Source organism: Podarcis erhardii (genome assembly GCF_964252035.2).
Source record: "Podarcis erhardii genome assembly, chromosome: 1".
In the NCBI taxonomy this organism is placed as follows: domain Eukaryota; kingdom Metazoa; phylum Chordata; class Lepidosauria; order Squamata; family Lacertidae; genus Podarcis; species Podarcis erhardii.
The window spans coordinates 11,362,045-11,383,972 of record NC_138497.1 but is presented as its reverse complement, the minus strand read 5'-3'; the positions used below and the strand labels follow the sequence as shown (position 1 = coordinate 11,383,972).

Sequence of the window (21,928 nt, the reverse complement as noted above, 5' to 3'; positions counted from 1 at the left end):
GTATTCACTTTGAGTGCATTCCAAAGGGCAGGTCTCACCACACTAAAAGCCCTGGTCTTAGTGAGTATAAGACGAACATCAGGAACATAAAAATTCCTTCAGCAGTCAGCACATTTTCACACAGTTTAGGATAGGGTTGCTCCAGGGGGCTTTCTATTAAGAGTTAAAGGTGACCTTCCCCTATCAACCCAATAAAACCCAGCAGAATGCGTTATATTTATTTATGCACTGTATTTATAACCTGCTGTATACAATATATAAAAATGAAATCAACAAAAATTGCCCATAAAGCCATTATTAAAAAACACCAAGAATTACTAATTGGTTGAAAGGAGAAAAAAATGCATTTTCCAGACAGACCTTTGCAATCTAGTTTTCAAAAGACGTCTGAAAGAAGAGAAGGATGGTTCCTGCTGAACTTCTACCGGCAGGGAGTTCCACAGGGCAGGGCCTGCCACACTAAAGGATCAATCCTTTGGAGAAGCCCCACAGAACCTCTGGGGCATGGGGAGCCCCCAGAAGTGCCTCATCTGAAGATAGTGTCATCCCATTCGGACATGAAACTCACAGGTGTGAGCAGAGAGGGAAGTTCTTCCTGACTATAGTCACCACCAGTTTGTGAACAAAATCTACCCGGCAAGCCGTACCGTGAATAGATTTTTCTCTGGCCACAAAATTCTCGAAAGTCTGGCAAATCCAGACTTTAAATTTAAATTCCTAAATCTAAGAATTTAAATATCAGCTTTAGACAAGACATTAAAGAGTTACGTGCAAGCTAATTATTACAAGTGTCATAAACCGAACAGCAAAGTCATCAAGCAGTCATCAACATCATCCTAATTAGTAGTTGACATTTCAACCCTTAGCTATAGTAAGCTACATAAAATGTGGGTTAGTAACTAGCCTGAGCCGCTCACACCCACTTCCTCCTAGTCTGTATTTAAGCATATAACCATCATGGACAGAGACAGGCAAAGGCACTTAAGGACCTGATCCAGCAGGATTTCCCCCTCCACCCACAGAGCGATCTACCTTCAACTGCCCCGTGGAAATAGGGTGTGTCATTTTAGGCAGCGAAACTTAATTTTTGCAAATTTCTTAACGAGGGGTCTTAAAAATATGTTTTTGGGTGTAATTAATTTTAATCTGCTACTATTTGGGGAACTGGACAACAGTTATCTTGGTAAGTCCACTTTTGATGAAGAAGCACATAAAACGCTTTCGGAAAACCAAAGAGTTTTAATTTTACCTTCTGAAAATGTCAAGTAATGCTAAATAATAATTTAAAATAATAATATATCTGCAAGTGCTTGTCAATCCTTTTTAATTATTTCCGCGCACTTTTACACACATTTTACTTACCAAACAAATCTATGTTATATTAATCTAACCCAAATTTCTTTTGAATTCCAAAATCACATTGCAACTTTTTAGGACCGCTCATTTTTGGAATTTGAAAGCTGAAAGATTCAACATGCCCTACTGTGGGAATGATCGTGAGGGAAGAGGGAACAAGCTTGTTTTCTCCTGCTCGGGGGGGGGGGGGGCAGGACTTGAACCAGTGGCTTCAAGTTACAAGAAAGGAGATTCTGATTAAATGTTAGGAAGCTATTTGACAGGGGAACAGTCTCCCTCGAGAGGTTGTGGGCTCTCCTTCCTTGGGGTTTTTAAGGCAGTGTTTGGACGGTCATCTGCCATGGATGCTTTAGCTCAGATTCCTGCATTGAAGGGGGTTAGACTAGATGACCCTTGGGGTCCCTTCTGACTCTAAAATCCTATGATTCCATGATCACCACTTTTTCTTCTGTTGCTGCTCATTTTGACAGATTTTTTTAAGAAAAGGAAAAAGAGTAGGAGGGGAAAGAGTAGGCAAGAGAGAGGAGAAAAATGGACATATATACAGTATTTAATAAGCAGACACCATGCTTTAGGCTGATGTCAAAAGTGAACCTGAAAAGGGTGGGAAATAGTGGGAATATAAATAAATCCACCTGTCAAAGAGATTCAACAATCCAGAAGAGCTAAATGTTTCCGTCTATAACTATCTATCATATAATAAAAATCAGCATTGGCAGCCATGAAACCCCAATGTCTCTCTACCACCTCTGCTATATAGTGCTATATGGAGTCTATTTTTAGCATTGGCCCCTTTAAGAATAAAAATTTGTTAAATTACTGCAATTCCCAAAGGTTCTTTGAAGCTCCACGCAGTTGATGAGAGGATGCCAGTTACTAGAGACAGCTGGAGAGGCCAAAAATAACCTCTACCAGCTGAGTTGTGTATAGAATATTTAGATATGGGATGGTCATATCAAACACATGCAACACATATATATATAACCGTTGAGAATGCCAATCCTCAATGCACTTCTACAGACAACTCCGTGTGCACTTTTAGTCCAAATAGTTATCATGCAACACCAACTACCAGAGGCTAAAATTCATTCAACCATCAACCTAATTATTCAGAAAATATACAACAACCCCATGTGTATCAATCATTCTCTTTTCAAGCCAACCCTGCTAAAATATTTTCTCCCCCCTTTTGATCCATGGCCCTCTATTTCACAGTTTCTATAATTTCATAACAAGTAAAAGCTAGCTTGAATGGTGCATAAAAGCCTACCCCAATAGGGCATGCTGAATTTCCCAACTTTCAAATTCCAAAGACGAAGGGTGCTGAAAAGTTGTAAAACTGCATAGAAATCATTAGAAAATGTGTGTCATGTACTTGCACTTATATTATTGATTTACATTTATATTTATTTAGCATCACCTGACATTTTCAGAAGGATTAAAACAAAAACTGGTTTGTTTTCCGAAAGCAGTTTATGCGCTTCATCGGTAGACTTAACAAGCTAAATGCTGCCCAGTCACAAAAATAACAGCGGGTTTGCATTCCTCACACCCAAAAACAATTTTTAAGTCTCATCACTGATGAAATTTGCAAAAATTAAGCTTCATCCCATAAAATGACATGCCCTGCTACCCCAATCTTGCGCCACTTAAATGTCCTGGAGTAGAAGGAAGGTTGCATCTCGGTGGTAGAAAACCTACTCTGCATGTAGATGGTCCCAGGTAGGGCTGGCAAAGTCCTCACCAGTCTGAAACTCTAGAGCAATGGTTCTCAACCTTTTTCCGACCATGGTCCCCTTCCAACCTTGTTTCCTTCCTGTGGCTAAAGGTAGCTATTTAAATGTATTGCTTGTAAATAGAACATGTCGTATTTATAATTTTTACAAATCCACTGGGAAGCATGGTCACTTCTCGGTTGACTCTACTCTTGTTTTCTATTCTCTTCCACTTCTCTGTTTTCTTTTTTCTTTTCTGATTTCTTTTCTCAGTCAATTCTGTTTTCTTCACTTCTCACTTCCCTCTGTGGCTCCCTAGTCTCATGCCGTGAACCCTCCACTTACGTGATTTTCACCTGTGGCCCCTTTGGAATAGTCTATGGGGCCTGCAGGGGGGTATACAGCCCGTGGTTGAGAAACGCTGCTCTAAAGCAGTGCTTCCTAAACTTGGGTCTCCAGCTGTTTTTGGACTACAATTCCCATTATCCCTGACCACTGGTCTTGCTAGCTAGGGATGATGGGAGTTGTAGTCCAAAACATCTGGAGGGCACCAGGTTGGGGGGAGGCAGGTATATAAAATCTGACCTTGGGCCACTGCCTCAGCAGCAAGTTCATTAGCATCACAATGATACTAACTGTTGATTTGTTATTTGTTGAAGGGAGCGAGAGGCACCAAACACTTGATCTCTAATTGCATAGAACAATTATCCCCGATTTCCAACCCCTGTGATTTTCCTGTCCAGCACTGCTAAACCAAAAAGAGAGATAATTAAGGCTTTCTGAATAAGCACCCACGTTAGTAGCTCTTCACTTGCAAGGATTAATGTTTGAGCAGAACATTGGGAGAAAATCGGATGCAGTACAATACCTGAAGGAGATCGCTGAGGTCAAGCAGCATGTCTGTGGTGGAGGTTAAGGAACTTAAGCACATACTCAGGCGTGAGGAGCTGCTCTTTGATTGGCAGCTGGGAAAAGAAACAAAAGCACTTTGCTCCAAATGCACATGAATAGGGTGTGTCATCTCCTTATCCTGATTTGTTAAGCAAGGTGGTTAGGGCTTTTCCAAACACACACACAATCCACTCATTCATAAGCGTTTAGTAAGGGTCTGCATCTTTCGCTGCTGTTTTATTAAGAAAAATGTTGCCTGACATTTAAGCCAATATTCTAGTCAGTAAAGAACACTAATTTCAGGTTGGAACTAAATGCTAACAGTAACAAATTATAGGGGAAATGTTGCTTTATGAACGCCACAGATCCCACCATTCGCTTCCCCCAATTCTAACCAAATCATGCTCCCCAGACTTTCTAAATGCAACATGTGGTTATTGTAAAAGAGAGTCAGGTCTGCTCCTCACCCCAGAATTTTAGAACTACACACTCCTCCTTTTCTAATAACATCTGATAAAACCAGCACATTGTGCAACGTCATCAAACTGCAGGTTTGCGGGGGGCGGGTGTGTGACTTTGTTTTAACAAACCACCACAGCAAGTGGAACAAAACATTTGCTCCCGAAGGCAGAGAAAGGGCTCAAAAGTATTGGGCACACCATAATTGAGTATCAGCTGGCGACACCTTTTGGAGGTTGGTTTCCAGAGTGTAAGAATGTAAGAAAAGCCCTGCTGGATCAGAAGGAAGGCCCACCTTGCCAGCATCCTGTTTTCCGCAGTGGCAGATCAGATGATGTGGAAATCCCACAAATGGGGAACAAGAGCAATTGCCCAACTCCTGCTGCTGTTCCGCAGCAAGTGGTACTCAGGAGGAATGCTGCACGTCTAGTAGCCAGCCACTGACAGCCTCACCTTCTGTGACTTTGTCCAACCCCATTTTTAAGCCATCTTGTGGTGTTGTTTAGTCATTTAGTCGTGTCTGACTCTTTGTGACCCCATGGACCACCAGGCACTCCTATCTTCCACTACCTCCCGCAATTTGGTCAGACTCATGTTTGTAGCTTCGAGAACACTGTCCAACCATCTCGTTCTCTGTCGTCCCCTTCTCCTTGTGCCCTCCATCTTTCCCAGCATCAGGGTCTTTTCCAGGGAGTCTTCTCTTCTCATGAGGTGGCCATCTTGTGGTAGTGAATTCCATAGTCTCATTTATGAGCTGCCTCTCCTCTATTCAGCTGCAAGTCCCCACTCAATGAATGAATGCCCAAATCAAGCAGAGGCACAGCAGGGGTGCTCCTCTGAGGACGGGGAAATTATTACTGTGAACACATTTTAAAAGCAAATCATTTGACCTGGAAGAATGATTATAATTCAGAAAGAAGAAAAACATGGCTCAGCTATCAGTAGGTTTGGCAGACACGGCTAACACATTAAAACTTTGAACATGCTTCCTTCCTTTCCTCACATCAGCCAAATAGCAATAGCACCCTCCTGCTGGAACAACTAATAGGGGGGAATGTTTAACCAAGAGATTGCATTGATGCAATGAACCACAGGAACCTCTACCAGCAACAACCAACAGCTAAAAGCCAGGTGTGTCTAAGTCACATGGAACACAAAGCACTCTGGCCAGGTTCTTCTCAAAGGGATTGCAAAAGAAGAGTTACCTTTCTTTGGATCCCATCCATCTTTCTGCTATCATTCTCCCTCCGGGTTTACATTTCCTTTCAATAACATCTCGCTTTCATTTCAAAATCTCCTGCCGATCTTGCTGTCTGGCACAAGCGTTTTTGCCAGGGAGATCTCTGAGAACAACTCGCCAAGTATTGTGTGATTTTTAAATGGCTCGACGTGACACTTATTAACTGTGCATGCGACACTTTGCACAGTTTCATCACAAAAACAGAGAAGTCCCTGTCCACGAGGAAAATATATATAGTAGTACCTCTGGTTGCGAACGGGATCCATTCAGGAGGCCCATTCGCAACATGAAAAGAGTGCAACCCTCAGCGGTGCATCTGTACACACGCGGGTTGCAATTTGCCGCTTCTGCGCATGCGTGTGATGTCATTTTGTGCTTCTGCGCATGCGCGAGCGGCAAGACCCAGAAGTAACCCTTTCCGGTAGTTCCGGGTCGCCGCAGGACATAACCTGAAAGAACATAACATGAAGCGGACGTAACATGAGGTATGATTGTAATCTAAAAATATTTTTCATTGTTTATTACATTTTCATTCTGAAAATGCAGCTGCTCTAAGGAAGTATACATGGTTCTCTACCCCCCCCCCCTTATCTTCAAAAACAATCTGTGGAGTAGGTTCAGGAGAATGAGGAGAGAGAGAGAGAGAGAGAGAGAGAGAGAGAGAGAGAGGGAGAGGGAGAGGGAGAGGGAGAGGGAGAGGGAGAGGGAGAGGGAGAGGAAGAAAGAAAGAAAGAAAGAAAGAAAGAAAGAAAGAAAGAAAGAAAGAAAGATCCTGTCCCAAGGGCACCCCGTGAACTTCATCAGGGCCAGCTCCAGGTGTGAGGGGGCCCTGGGTAAATTGTGCTCCTTCTCTGCCAGTGGGCTCTGGCTCACCTGGTTGCAGTGACAGTGCTCCAAGCAGAACTGCTGGGGGGGGGTCTACCCTCCCCCCCAACAACCTTTAATTCGCCACATTGCTCCAGAATGGGCAATAGGCTGGGGGCATTGTGAAAAATGAGAAGGGTGGCTAGATCCAACCACCTGCTTGGAGTGCCAGTTCAGAAAAAAAAAACACGAGAAGGGTCTCAGGAAGGGGCATCATCAGACGGTTCTGCTTAGGTCTGGGATCCTGGCCCCTGCCCAAGGACACCAGCTCCAAGTTTCCAATGATCAACAGAGATCATTCTGTTTGGAATTCCTGGTACATCTTTGCAGTGGGCCACGTGGGGCTGTGGAACAGGAGGGCAGAATTATCACCTCCAGGATTGAGGATGGGCGCCATCGGTTCTCTGGTCCTACCTGACTTTTCTGGGAGCTGCGTGGAGGAGACCCCTGACTTCCTGGGGGGTATTGCAAGGCAGGTTGCCAGACAAGAGAGAATTTGAACCTGGGCCTCCCAGCATCCTAACCACTGCACTACAATGGCTTTCTAAAAAAGGCTTTGCTAGCCCTGTCATCCAAGATGACTGAGATTCAAGGATGTCATTTTGGTCAGCGCTGTGACAGTCAATCTTTCTGGTTAGCATAATACAGTACAACTCAAATTCCAAGGATGAGATGATCCAACTCTAGGACCATGTACCTTGTCTAACCCCCTGTACCTTGAAACAGTCTTGCCTTTGTTCAACCACAGTGGAGACAGGGACACTAGTCTAACCCCATGCTATAACTTGGCCATGGGCCCTCTTAGTCCCATCTAGGGATGCCACAAAAACCCAGTTGCCTATTGGTCACCTATGGGCCAGACAACTGTTTTTATGTACTCAGTTTCCTGAAAGCGAGACTTTGCAACTGCACGGTTTCAGAGATCTTCACAAAGACTGGAGCAGCTTTTAGAGTGACTATGAGTTACACCAACAGAACACTGTGCAATAATACAACATACATTAGATGTTTCATTCATTCAAATGTTTTAGATTATGGAATGTTTTCTTAGCTTGTGCAAGTATTAGAAAACTTCAGCGCTTTGATGAGTTAGTAAAGGTTGCCTTTTCCATAATTACAATCTTTCTTTCAACTTAATAAACACTAGAGTAGATCTTAGCCTGAACATTTCAGTTTAAATACTGTGGATTATTTTTTTTTTTAAGGATAGGAACAAAAAAACACAAAGAGCTTCAAAGTTATACTGCACATTCCACAGCTACACCTTATCAGCAAGGTAGGGGAGAGGTATTCACTTGGCACAATCTGAACCTTTATCCAATGACGGGGAGGGAAATCACACTAGGGGGTTTGCGGGTATTATAATTCCTATTACAATGAGATTTCCAATGCATGGTAGGGTAGAATGCTGGTGTCCGAAGAAGTGTCCTTGACAATATCCAAACACTCAGAGCCAGAAAACACTTATGGGGGGTCCAAAACCAGTAAGAAACCTGCAGGAAAATTGCCATTGGTTAGAGAAATGTCCCCACAAACATTACAAGGCTTTGTGCCAACCTGCTGGCACTTCCTCTGCAGTCATGAGTTGCCTCACTCTCTGGAAAAATGAAAGAAAACCGCTTCGGTGTGGAATACTGCTTTGCCAGTTTTTTCATTCAAAGGGGGATGGGTTTTGCAGAAAATTGCCCAACACATTTGAAAGTACAGTGGTACCTCTGGTTGTGAATGGAATCTGTTCTGAAGGCCTGTTCGCAATATGTGCAGAACGCAACCTGCGTCTGCACGTGTTGCGATTCGCCGCTTCTGCGCATGACATCATTTTGCATGTTTGTGCATGCGCAAGCAGCAAAACGCAGAAGTAACCCTTTCTGGTACTTCCGGGTTGCCAGGGAACACAACCTGAATACGTTCAACCTGCAGCGAACATAACATGAGGTATGACTGTATACCCACCCAATCCATGAACTGGAATCAGCTTCCTATCCCAGCTTCTTCCAGCAAATGGGGTTCTGTATTGGGGGAGGAATAGTCTAGGCTAAGAAAGAGGTTTCCGTACCTTGAATGCCATAAAGGGGGCAGGAAGGGTTTTGTTTACTCCTTTTCCATGTACAGTGGTACCTCGGGATGCGAACAGAATACGTTCCAGAGCCCCGTTCGCATCCCGAATGGAACTCAAGACGTGACGGTGCGTCTGCGCGTGCGCGGGTTGCGTTTCGCCGCTACCGCACATGCGCGTGACGTCATGAGCGTATGCGTATGCGCGAGCGGCGAAACCCGGAAGTAAGGCGCTCCATTACTTCCAGGTTGCTGCGGAGCACAACTCGAATGCGCTCAACCCAAAGCGCATTCAACTCGAGGTACGACTGTAACTGTAAACTGGTTTGCGTCCAGTGCTCTTGGGTGTCCTAGAATCAGAGTTGGAAGGGACCCAAGGGTCATCTAGTCCAACCCCCTGCAATGCAGGAATCTCAGCTAAAGTATCCATGACAGATGGCCATCCAACCTCTACTTAAAAGTCTCCAAAGAAAGGGAGTCCACCACCTCTCGTGGGAGTCTGTTCTACTGCCGAACGGCTCTTACTGTCAGAAAGCTTTCCCTAATGTTAGTCGGAATCTCCTTTCATGCAGCTTGAAGCCTACTCTCCAGAGCAGGAGAAAACAAGCATGCTCCCTCCTCCATGTGACGGCCCTTAAGATATTTGAAGATTGCTATCATATCTCCTCTCAGTCTCATCTTTTCCAGGCTAAATAATACCCAGCTCCTTCAAACGCTCCTCATAAGGCTTAGTTTCCAGACCCCTGATCATCTTGATTGCCTTCCTCTGTACACGTTTCCTGTCGCTGCCCATTGTTCTATGAAAAATATCAGGGTGCTTTTACATTGATTAAGGTAGTAAATAAACAAGGGACGTTGTACAGGTGTCCAATTTGTGACAATTTTCAAGCAGAACAACTTTGTAGGTCAACTTATGTGTACAGACAACTCCTCATTTGATTGCATTCAATAGGTGCACGACCGCGCATATGGGCATCACATCTAACTCGGAAATGAGCCATAAACATCACAAAAGGGGGTGGGAACGGGGCGGGGCAGGGCAGGAACAGGGTGCTTGCAGGCTTTTTTCAGTGGTGTTTCAAATATACCTTACTTTACTCAAACAGGCGGTGCCTCGGAACATAACCCCCCCCCACACGCCCCGCCATAAATAGTTATCTGTATATGAAAAGTGTGCGGGGAAAACCCTTTTGCTTCCACTAAACTGTCAATGAAATAATTAAACATAACATTTGTCACAGTGCTTCATATACATAACCCACTTGCAATCCTTATACTGTAAGGCTTACAGAAATTCAGAAGCTCAGCATTGTTTACTCCCCTACTTCAGATTGAGCGACTGAGGCTAAGAGAGAGAGAGAGAGAGAGAGAGAGAGAGAGAGAGAGAGAAGCTTCCCCTAAGACCACCTAGAGAAAGCAGGGACTTTCTGATTCACAGCTCAAGTCGCATCCACTCCCCCTATGGTTTTCTCCCAGAGAATCCTGGGAACCATAGCTCACCCCTTACAATACTACAATCCCCAGCACCCTTAACAAACTACAGTTCCCAGGATTCTTTGGGGGAAGCCACATCCTTTAAAAGTATGACATAGATACGACCTCAATCCTTTAACCACTTCTCTTCAACAAGAAGCCTCCGCTCTAAGTAGATACAAAACATCTCCATGAATATAATATTTATTTGTGTCTGTGTGTGTGTGTGTGTGTGTGTGTGTATTGCATTACACTGAATTTCAGGAGTCAGCAGGTGCTGCAATCCTATTCTGGGCTTAAAGATGCCCCCTCCTTCATAAGACCTTACTTCTGCCACAACAGCTTGTAAAAAAAAAAAAAACCACACTTAAGATGGCAGATCCAAGTTCTTCTGTCTACATCCATATCCTATATCCAACCTGCCTTTTTCAGTGCCATAGAATTTGTATAAGAGCCTAGTGAGAGACAAAAGATCCTTTGTTGCAAGACGCGCACAAATTCAGATGGGCTGTACAAGCACATCCAGCCTCTGACAAACCCTTCACACAGACACACCCTTTGACAATTGCTTTACCAGTGGAACAAGAGGGCGAGGCTTTATTACTGTCTTCAAAATACACTGAAATAAATCATCTCGCCTGCCTCGGCTCTGCTTCCAGCTAGCCCAGTTGCAGCTTAAAAAGAATACATATAACAATATATTCCCAAAGTTCCTAAAGATACCTCGTGCATCTGGCGTCACAATGAAAACCCATGGAGAGAGTTATGCAGAGGCAGAAGTGGGGCTTTCAGCAGGATTCTCAATCGCTCAAAGGTCAGGGAGCAGGTTTGATCTCAGAATACGCCAGGCTTGCTTGCTTCCGTAATTCATAGAATCACAGAACTGCAGAGTTGGAAGGCACCCTGAGGATCATCCAATCCAGGGGTCAGCAAACTTTTTCAGGAGGGGGCCAGTCCACTGTCCCTCAGACCTTGTGGGGGACCGGACCCACCCTCTCCCAAAAGCAACCCCCTCCCCAAAGGACCCCCCTCACCTGAAAGGAGAAACCCCACCAACGCCAATGTCACTCACGCTGCAGCTGCCGACGCCACCTTGTCTTCGGCAGCGTTGTCGTCATCCTCTGCCTTGGCCAGGGGTCCGCAGGGGCGCAAAGCCCAGGCCATTGGCCTGGGCAGCAGAAACAGCCTCTCCGCCACCACCGCTTCCTCCCGCTCAGCTCTTGGCCATATGCAGCTGCCTCAGCGGGAAGGAAGGGGTGTCGCCCAGAGGCATCAGCAGCTTCAGATTGGCTGCAGGAGCTTCCTGCGGCCAATCTGAAGCTGCATCAGCATTGCAGAAGTCAGTCTCCATGTGTCGAATCCTCTGCACCGCACCGATTTAGCGCAGGGACTGACCAAGCGGGCGGCAGGGTCTGCAGGCCAGATTAACGAGCCCGGTGTGCCGCATCCGGCCCCTGGGCCTTAGTTTGCCGACCCCTGATCCAATCCAACCCCCTGTGATGCAGGAATAGGCAGCTGTCCCATAGAGGGATCAAACCTGCAACCTTGGCGTTATCAGCACCACGCTATAACCAACTGAGCTATCATGGTTATAAATGAAGGGCTGCCATTCACGCTGGGAAAGGTGAACCACTGCACTTCTGGACAGACTTGCACTGACTTGGATCCAGAGCCCCTCCATGTGCAACTCGGCTCAGGCTGCTCCCACTGAAGGAAGGGGGGCATGCAATTTCGGCAGCTCCTTGCAAAGCTGCCCAGAAGGTTCAGGGACACCCCAGAACAACATACGAGATGTGAGAGGCTGCAAGGAAATGGAGAACAGCCCCCCCCCAAAAAAACTGCTTCATTTCCACCACCTCAGGCTGATGCCTCCGCCAGGTGAGTCCCTTCCATAAGCAAATGAGAGTCTTTCCGAACGCTCTGGATCAATTCACTGACAAGTGGCTTGGCCCTCATTAAAAATAATTCATCAGGAGAAGAGAAAGCACACTATTTCCACAGGTCCCAGCAGTATAGAAGCCTCACAGAAGAACACAGAATCATAGAACTGTAGAGTTCTATGGACTCTACTTCCTTGGAGGTTTTTAAGCGGGGCGGGGGCATCTGTCATGGATGCTTCAGCTGAGATTTCTGCACTGCAGGGGACTAGACTAGATGACTCTTGGGTTCCCTTCCAACACCACAATTCTATGCTCCTTCCTTTTGCAAATGATAACTCACATCTAGCAGAGGCTGCTGCTCCACTAAGGGGAGAACATTTCTGAGGGCAGAGGGAGGGGGAGGAGGAGGACTGGCCAAAAATCACCTCTTCTCTATTCTGCCTGCAAGAGCATCCAAAGCGCTGCCAACGACAAATCTGGATGGAACCCAACAACAATATAGTGAGTGTGTTGGATCACGTTCATACACTTTCACTGTAAACACAATGCACACACAAACCTTGAAGAAAAGAATCTGATGAGCCAGAAATAGCTTAGCACACTGATGCCTGAATGGAAGACAACAACACTAGAAATTCATTACATATACACACAGAGCAGCATTGTGTGATGGTTCAGATATCCATTAAAGATTAAGAAAAGTTCAGGGCGCAAATTTGAGGCCTCCCTTGCAGCAATGTCAGATAATGTTTAGATGCCAGGCTGCCAGAGAAAAGAGGAAATGTGTCATTTGCTTTCCAAGGGGTGGCCTGTTCTATGCCTGCTGTGAGAGCAATTATCAATAGGAAGCAGTTGTAAAAACACCCCTTTGTTTTTAATCTCTCTCTCTCTCTTTTACAATACAAACGGTTTGGGAGACTGTGAATCACAGAAATAGTGACTTCATCCCCAGCAACATGCTGGGAGAGAAAAGGTCAGGAAGATGGAGCAAGTAGTATCTGGGGTCTTTAGTGAGGCTGGAATGCAGCACACAAACCAACATTTGTCCCCCTTAGTATGAGCCAGTTCAATATAATCCGTGCAAAGACTGAGGCCCCCATATGAGGTCAAGCCCCCTTTGTTTGCAAGATTATCCCTTTTGGTGAAGCCATTTGGTGGAGCTATTTATAGACAAGACATATAATACCCATCACAAAAGGAACTATATAAAGGACAAGGCACCCGCTAAACACAGCTGAGTTCAAATCGAGCTGCAAATGTCTAACTGGCTACAAAAGCAGGGGGAAAGTCCTCCAGATTACCTCATGCTATTGTGTCTGGTTGCATCAGCAGATCACAGTTTGCAGCCAAGCAAAGGCATGCAGGATAAAAATATTTGGGGGTGCAGGGTGGGAGAGGCCGATGGAGATGTTTGGAGTTTGGGCCTGGAAAGAACCCGAGACAAGAGCAGAATAATGGGTGTGGTGACAGCCACTTACCAGCTGGACCATGCTCAGAGAAGAGCTGCCAGGACAGCAAGGAGTCTGAAAATTAAGTAGGAACAGTTGCCAGAGCTAGTATTGTTTAGCCTTAGACAGAATAGGAAGAGGTGAAGGGGAGAGGTCTCTGAATATTTGAAGGCGTGCCATGAAGAAGCTGGAGCTGACTTTGTCTCTGTTGCCACTTTGGGCCAAACTAGAATCAAGGGATAGAAGCTGCACAGAAGTAGATATCAGGTCAATATTAGGAGAAATAACAAGAGCTGTTCAAGAGTGGAACAGACTGTGGTGGGCTTGCCTTTGCTAGAGGTATTTAAGCAGAGACTGAACGGTCATCCTTCAGGGATGCTGTAACTGCATCCTGAACTTCAGATTCTTGCACTGAGCAGAGGCTTGGATTACATGAACTCCATGGTTCCCTCCAACTCTGATTCTGCGTGCAAGGCATGTCTTCTGCTATGAATTATAACCCCGCCCAATGTTTTAAAGATTTTCAACTCAACTCAACTACAATGTAAAGACAAGTGATTGGAAGCAATTACGTACTTTCTGGAAGTCTGCACCTCACAATTTCAAAAAATCATGAGGTCTCCTTGTTTATCATTGTTCTCTAACCAACACTCAAAAAACTCCACTCTGCGTTACAGCTGAATAACCTGCCTAGTAGAAATAAAACTTCTCCCTCATTAATTAACATAAAGCTAATAAAATTAATACAAAAAACTATGCAATTATTTAATTAGGCTCGTTAACTGACACTTCTAGTCTATCAACACCCAAGTACATGGCACAACTGAAGAATAAAAATAATCAGATAACAAATGTGGCAAATGTTACAACACTCAGAATCAACTTTAGATTAGTTGACCACAGAGAGATTGGTTGCTTATGTGCAAAGCATGCAAAAAATGCTGTAGCACAAATATAGAGCTGTTCCTTGTGATTGCAGGATGAGGACTCAGAGAGGCTGCCTGTATCTGTGTTGCAGAAGACTGTACAAATCTGCATATCAAAATCCCCTGCACTGGGGGGGTGGGGTGGGGGTGGAAATCCTCTTATTAAAAAACAAGGAAAAGAAAGCAAAAAGATTCTCAGTTGGAAAAGCAAGGATGCAAACTTGCAAAATCAGGTTTTACCTGGAAGCTGAATAAATAAGAACAGCTGGACATTAGGAACCCAAAGAGCTCTCTGATAGATCACCTACTGATACCACTGCTTGGATCTGAGTGATGCCATTTTGGCTGCATCAAGACTGGCGCTCTGACAACAAATTTGATATTAATGTACAGGATGCTTGTTACTACTATCCTTTATAAGGTGCTTCCCAATGTTCAAAGTACTTCACATACATTATCTTATTGTAATCTCCCCAGCCTCATAAGGTAATAATTATATGCCCTGAGCAATACGCTTCTTCTCCTCCTCTCCGCTACCAAGTGAAGGTTCTTCAAATAGCTGTGAGGCAAAAGCATGAATGTTTTTGTGTTTTATAATCCAGACATAAACATTCTCCCTGTGAAGCAATTTACATAAAGAATATTAGGCAAACCTATGCACATTTTGCTGCCAGTGCCAATGAACACAGAAGGACATTGGCATGCGTAGATCATGCAATATATAGATGTTTTAAATTGTTTGTATTAAATTGTTTGTTTTACTGGAGACGCGAGTATTTTATTTGTACAAGGAGTGTGGCACAAAACAGACACACTGTGGATTTTTTTAACGTTTGATATATTTTTGTTTGCACCCATGAATTGCCCCCACTCCTACTTTTAGATCAGGGATCGGCAAGGTTTATCTCCCCTGGGCCGGTTCACTCCAGCGGAGATCCCTCTGTGGGCTGGATCGCGTGCACCCGCGATTTCCGTTGTCTGCGCAGATGCAATTTCCGGGGCCGCAGAAGTGAGTCACCGCACCACACTGCGTCGGTTTAGCGTAACACGTGGGGACTCGCCGAGCGGCCGTCTCGGTTGGGGGGTAGCTCGTGGGCCGGTTAAACAACCCCCGTGGGCAGCTTGTGGCCCATGGGCCTTAGGTTGCCGACCCCTGCTTTAGACAATCCTTCGTGCTTTTTGGTAGAGTGAGGTTATTTGCTGCCAGAAAATCCTAAACAAGCTTGGACTTTCTGGGAGGAAGTTGCAGAGAGCAGATGAATCAATAGGCAATTCTGGTTGAAGCTGTTGGAAACTGAAGTCCACCAACTTCCTGAGGACCAAAGGTTACCTATTATTTGAGGGTTAGCAGCCCAGCACCCACAAATCACAGCAAATACAGTGGTATCTATCATTCCCTTCAGCCTCAGCCAGCAAGGCACTCTGGTCTCACCTGTCTAAGCCAGAATATCATCCTGCTATGTATTATGGTTCAGGGCTTTGGAACAGGCCAGAAGGCCAAAAACAAACCCCAGAAGCAACCTGGATATGTGGCACTCAGGCCTAGGAGTCTTCTTCAAGCAGAGGGTAGAATAAGGAAGTGCAGAATCAGTCTAAGACTGAGTAGCAGAGCGAAGCCCCAGAGAGCATTATCTTCTGCCCACTACTACACTTCAGGCTCCAAAATCACACAGTAGCAGAAGTAATGCATGAATCAAGGATGAACACAAGAAGCAGGACTTACCTGCCAGTGCTCATTTTCTTCCAAGGAAATTTATACTTAGCCCTAATGCAGAGTAACCACAAAACATCAGTCTTTCCTACAGTTATCAAGATTTAGAAGGTGATCAAGCATCATAATCTTTTATATCCGTACCTGGCAGTGTATTGCCTAATCAAAACAATGAGATCACATTGGTTTTGCTATAAAATGTACATTAGTTTGCTGCCGTTGAATTGCTCAAGAACAGTGAAGCCTTCAGGGAATGCTAACAGTAGAATGATGAAATCTTCAGCTGTGACAAGGAAGAAGAGGACAGATTTAGTACGCTAACTGCTACAAAAGAACTTGGTTAAGAAAGTTTTGGAAGACAATTCCTCACCAGCCTTTCATATGGGACTTTTCTGCACCATCTACACATGCTGCAGTGTGCATGAAAAATCCTGGTGCCAATTGATGGCAGAATTAAGAGACTGCTGGTATGAGCAACTAAATGGCTAATTGTCTGTCTTAGTTATCTAATAATAAGCAACCATCAGCCACGGGGGGACTGCACCCCCACCCTTTTTCTTGGCTGGCTTTTGATCCAGCAAAGACACCAGAGGACTCTGCACAACAGGTGAATGGCAGCTCAAAGGGCTGAAGGGGAAATTGGCAAAAACCACTTTCCTCCTTTTCCCCTTAGGGAACACATTCACAGGCGCAAAAGCGCAACTGGATTCCACCAGTGAAGATTTATCAGTCTTTGACGTGACCTGCTATTATTGAAATATGGTATATGAAGTGCTGTGACCCCTTAAAACACTATATAATATAAAATGTCAAGTAAACTAGAGTTCACTGTAGCAGCCCAAAACATCAATAGCCTATCACGGATTTTACAAAGACAGAACTCCTTTTCATTCCAAAAAGCTTGCTTAAAATATAGACGTTAATTTGGTCTGTCCATGAACTGAACTCTTGTTTTGCTACAAGGTCTGTAATAACCAGACTTGAATGATCTTTAAGCAGCAATTTAGGGAACCACTCACTCACAGACACACATGCCCTTCTCAGGGAAACATGAAAGCATCTATTATTTTGTTTTTGAGACCCATTATCTGTGAAGAGTCAAACCGGCCTATTTAATCAATATTTGACACTTATTTACCAATTAAATTTAAAAGTTCAAAGCTTTATGATTTCAGTGGCGAGTGGCATGAGCAGATTTGCTTCCAAAGGAGGTGAAAAAAATGCAATTATCAAGGTTTCTAAATTACAAGCATATAACCTCCCACTAAAAAGAAGACTCTCAACAAAGACAGAGAATCTTTACTCGGAAGCGTCATCAAACTTTTATGCCCCTTAATCCTCTGTAGATGGCAAACACTTATTGCAAGTCTCATTTACAACCCAGAAAGTGCTCTTTTCATTATCAGGGTTTGTTGTGTGTGTTTTCTAAGGATATCTCGTAAACTTATCTCAGTTACTAGAGCTCTTCGCAAGAAAAATATGCACTGATTGTACATATCATTTGCCTCTGGCAAAATAATCACTGCCAGCAATATGCTGGGAAAGAGGTAATCAAGTCCTCTTCGCATACTACTCTGTTGTGGGTTTGACTGCGATCTGGCAGCGCAATTTCACATAGCACACCACGGCACAAAGATCGCAATCTATTCAGATGCAGCTTGCATCCAAAATGTAGCTACAAGGAAAGACAGGGCTCTGTACTTACTATGTCCCTCCATTCAGAAGCAAATTCTCTGCCTTCCCATTTGGTGGAGTAGTGCTGGGGAGAAGAGAGTTCAAATCCCCACATTTAGCTATGATGACGCTCAACTCAGGCCTGTCACTATCTCTCAGCCCAGCTTACCCTTAGGGTTATTTATTAAGACATTTTTATCGAGCCTCAAAGTGGTATACAAGATTAAAAACATAGTATGCAATACAAAACAAAATAAATGCCACTGAAATCAGACAAATAAATCACATGCTGCCAAAGGCCTACATACAGTGGTGCCCCGCAAGACGAATGCCTCGCAAGACGGAAAACCCGCTAGACGAAAGGGTTTTCCGTTTTGGAGGTGCTTCGCAAAACACATTTCCTATGGGCTTGCTTCGCAAGACGAAAATGTCTTGCGAGTTCCTGTGGGGTTTTTTTCCTCCTCCCCCCCTTTTTCTAAGCCGCTAAGCCGCTTATCTGCTTATCCGCTAAGCCAATAAGCCGCTAAAAGCCGCTAATAGCGCTAATAGCGCTAATCCACTAAGCCGTCAATGGGCCTGCTTCGCAAGACGAAAAAACCGCTAGACGAATTAATTTCGTCTTGCGAGGCACCACTGTAAATGTGTTTTAAGGAGACACCTAAATACCAGCAGTGAGAGGTGAATCCCAATAAAATGATGCAACTACAGGAAAAGTTCTGCCCAAGGGGCTTCTTAGTGATGGCTCCCCATTTGTGAAATGCCTTTCCTGCTGATGTGAGCCTGCCTTTCTCATTACTAACTTTTAGGAGAAAGTTAAAAGCTTACAATGGCTGAAAGATACTGCTCCCGGTAGTCTTGACATTATTGGCTGTGAGGGTATGTGACTGTTTTTAAACATTTTTAGATGTTCTTAATGTTCCTACTTATCTTATAAATGGAGGGTATTTTTAATGCATTTAAAAAGACACCCCCACCTTCAATCTCAGGTGTTGCAAGCACTACTAAAATGCAGCCAGTGTATAAAATAAATACAATCATATTAAGCAGTCAGAATCAGATGTGGTACTAGTGGAATAAAATATGTATGTCTGCACAGCTTTTCCAAACATGCCGCTACACGATCATCACATCAGGGTGCATCTCTCAACTGCCTCAAATGAGATAATGCCACTTGGTAATGAATAGGGCAATGCCTGCAGACATGTGCATAAGTTGGCTCTGCATGTCTGCAGGGGAAGACAACACCATACAGAAAACCTTATGCATTCAGAGCTCAATCTCCTTCACTAAAGTGAATGAATGGCAAGTCGCTGGGTGGAAGCACTGAAGATCAGAGAGAAAAGCACAGAAATCCACAAATCCACTCACCAGCTTGTCAAAAGCAAATATCCAAACCCTTTCTCGTAAGGAGAAAGCACAGATCATGCCCTGGCCTGGAGCCCCCAACCTCTAAACTGAACTGGTATGTGGAGAAAGTAAGAAACAGCAGCAGAAAACCCTCAGGTATTTCTTAGATTTAACCCAGTGCAAGTGAAAGAAATTCCTGCCTCTCTTTCAAGCTTACTATATGCTCCAGAAAAAGCACGGGCACAATTTAGATCAGCGTCTGCTGGTAGATATCTGACTAATTTGTCATGGATCAGCAAGAGTTTCTAAACTACTCTCAACTGGCTGCCAAGAGCAACTACTAAAAGGCTTCCATCATTAAATTAGGCCGCTAAAACAAAGGAAGCTGGAAGGAAAACCAGAAGTGGGCTTTTGTGTGAAACGATTGTGAGCTTGGTTTTCAGACCGATTACAATTCCTGGGCTGAACACATGTAGAGGCAGCCTGTTCCTTAATTATTAGCTTATGTCTGTGTTCCTGCCCTTTCTTTTGCACCTGACGCTGGTTGACAGACCTTAGAATTAATCAGAAAATGAGGTAGGTCCTATAAACTTGAATTCCTGCCATCCCTGTTCCGGAATACTTGAGAGAGGCTGGGCCTTATCTCAATTGCTCTGAAGTTTAGAGAACTTTCGGTGGTGCCCTGCACAACCCTTTGGGATATTCTGATTCTTCTTCGGGGGGGTTTTAAAAAACATGCTGCATTTTATCATTTTTGCTGTTAGCTTTCTTGCTTTTGGATGCTTTTTTTTTACATATTTGGGTATGTGCATTTTATGAAAAGGCAGCCTATAAATAAATACAAATAAGTAAGTAGAAGCTTGTGCAATGTGATAATCAGAGCACACTGAGATAGGAGACTGCCTCTTCCCAAGCCGCAGGTGTGGTTAGAGGACGGGAGTAAAGCAAGTTTTTATATTTGTGGACCCCCCTAGAAACGCCACCTTGCTCAGCAAGCTGACTTAGAGCAACTTCAGCCCCAAGCACTGCATATTTGTACCCACTCTAAATTAGGTTTACTTTTTTTAATGCAAAAATGGAGGGGGGGATAAATCTATGCTCTTCTTGGAAGGAGGGATAAAAAATGTAATATAAAAATATGTCAAGTGTTGTATCAGACATTACAAGTACAATTTAGCATTTTGTCCAGCTTTGTTCTTCTGGTGCGAGGAAGAGGGTTAACTTGTAAACACCAAGCACACATTGTGCACCTGTATCCTGTTCCCACTAGGAAGAAACACCCTCTTTTTACTCAGTGACACGGGAACATTCTTATCTGGCTCGCTCGCTCTCCAAAACGATACACACGGCAGCATATGTGGAAAGGAAAATTAAAGCCCATTTGTTGAGAGTACAGGGGGTCCATCCTTCATATTTTCCATCACCAGCTGCAGTTATTCCTGTCTACCAAAAGTTCACACGGTGAGCCATCTGTTGGCTAAATCCTAGTGAAAACAACTCAGTCCAATCTTCTAGTTGTGAGATGATGGAGAGAGTTTGCCAACTGCCCCTCCCCTCTTATTTACCTTCATTCACTTTCCTCTTTGCAGGACTCTTCTCTGATTGGATTGCAAGCCTGCAGGCAGTGCCTGTTTAGTTTTCAGGTTTTGCATGGACTCTTAATTGGTTTTAGGTGCTTTATTCAGTACTGTTTCAGTGCTGTGCTTTTCTCAAGATATCCATGTCTCCTTTTCCCAGGCCAAACCAAACCCCCGAGTCAGTAAGTTCCTCCCAGGGCTGCCTCCGTGTTCCATGGGAGGCTCTTTCTCCAAAACGGACAGAGGTTTTCTGCCTCAGAGCCCTTGGCAGGCTAAAATCCAGGGCTCCTATGCCTCCCCAGCAAGTGGCAGGTGCTATATCAACACAGGCCATTGGTATACTCTCTCACACCATGTGCAACAGGGCTTAGGGGAATGGCCTGGTGAAGATCTCCAACTGGAAGCAAGGACCACCTTTCCCCAATTTCTGCAGAAGCACCTTATGTGAGCATCCAGTTTGCCCAAACTGTTTCCTGTGTCTCTACTGGGCTTCGCCTCCCTTCCTTCTTCCCTAAAAAGCAACAACTGGGCTCCTTCTCTGCCATCAAGCAGCTGGTGGAGAGTGTCCCACCCTTCTTCTCCCAAAGGTGGAGAGTCTCCAGGCAAAGTCCCAATGTGGTCCCCTCAGGGGTCATTGCCTGGCTGGTGCCTGTCGGCGCTGATCAGGCCTACTTAGAGGGCTGGGTACTAGCAAAGGACCGGCAAGCTCTGGCAGCTCATCACACCCGCCTTACTGTTGTATAAAGATAAAATGGAGGAGAGCCTTGCACATAATCCCGAACTTCTTGGAGGAAGGGCAGGTTTTTTTAAAGAAAAAAAGAAAGCAACACTTACACAAGACTACCACGCATTTCAAAACATCCTACTCAGAATTTGGTCTTAATAGCAAGAACAACCAGTTGTTCCAGCCTGTAGCTTAGAAGTTTAAAAATGTGCAGCCTCTCCCAAGTGAGGTTGGGTTGCTCCGTTAGAGTTTACAACAGCAATATCAAAACACTTTCTTGCCAAGATCACAGCACACGTTCCTGCATATAATTCACCCAAATGATGCAGAAGGGCAATGCTCGGGGTCAGGAAGAAGTCAGAGAGTCACCCTTCCATTAGAAACACAAAACAAAATTGGAGGGGGGCATTTCACAGCTGAGTAGTTCAATACATGCTGTGCATGCAGAAATCCCTAGGTTTAATCCCTGCCATCTACCAAAGGATACCAGGCAGCAGGACTAAGAAAGACCCTCTGCCTAGACCACAAAGAACTGCTACAAGAGTCCAGAGCTTTGAGCCAGAGAGACCGACAGGCTGACCCCAGAAA

The 21,928-nt window shown here is 44.5% G+C and overlaps 1 protein-coding gene across 1 annotated transcript in view; it reads right to left on the bottom strand.

Moving 5' to 3' along the window:
- Window positions 1-21,928, bottom strand: part of BRF1 (BRF1 general transcription factor IIIB subunit) — a gene marked incomplete at its 5' end in the record, with an annotated part of 190,627 nt that overhangs the window by 131,309 nt on the left and 37,390 nt on the right. The window contains one exon of the mRNA XM_081861258.1: window positions 3,940-3,971. Within this exon, the coding sequence (XP_081717384.1) occupies window positions 3,940-3,971 (32 nt within the window). The remainder of the gene's footprint in view (window positions 1-3,939; window positions 3,972-21,928) is intronic.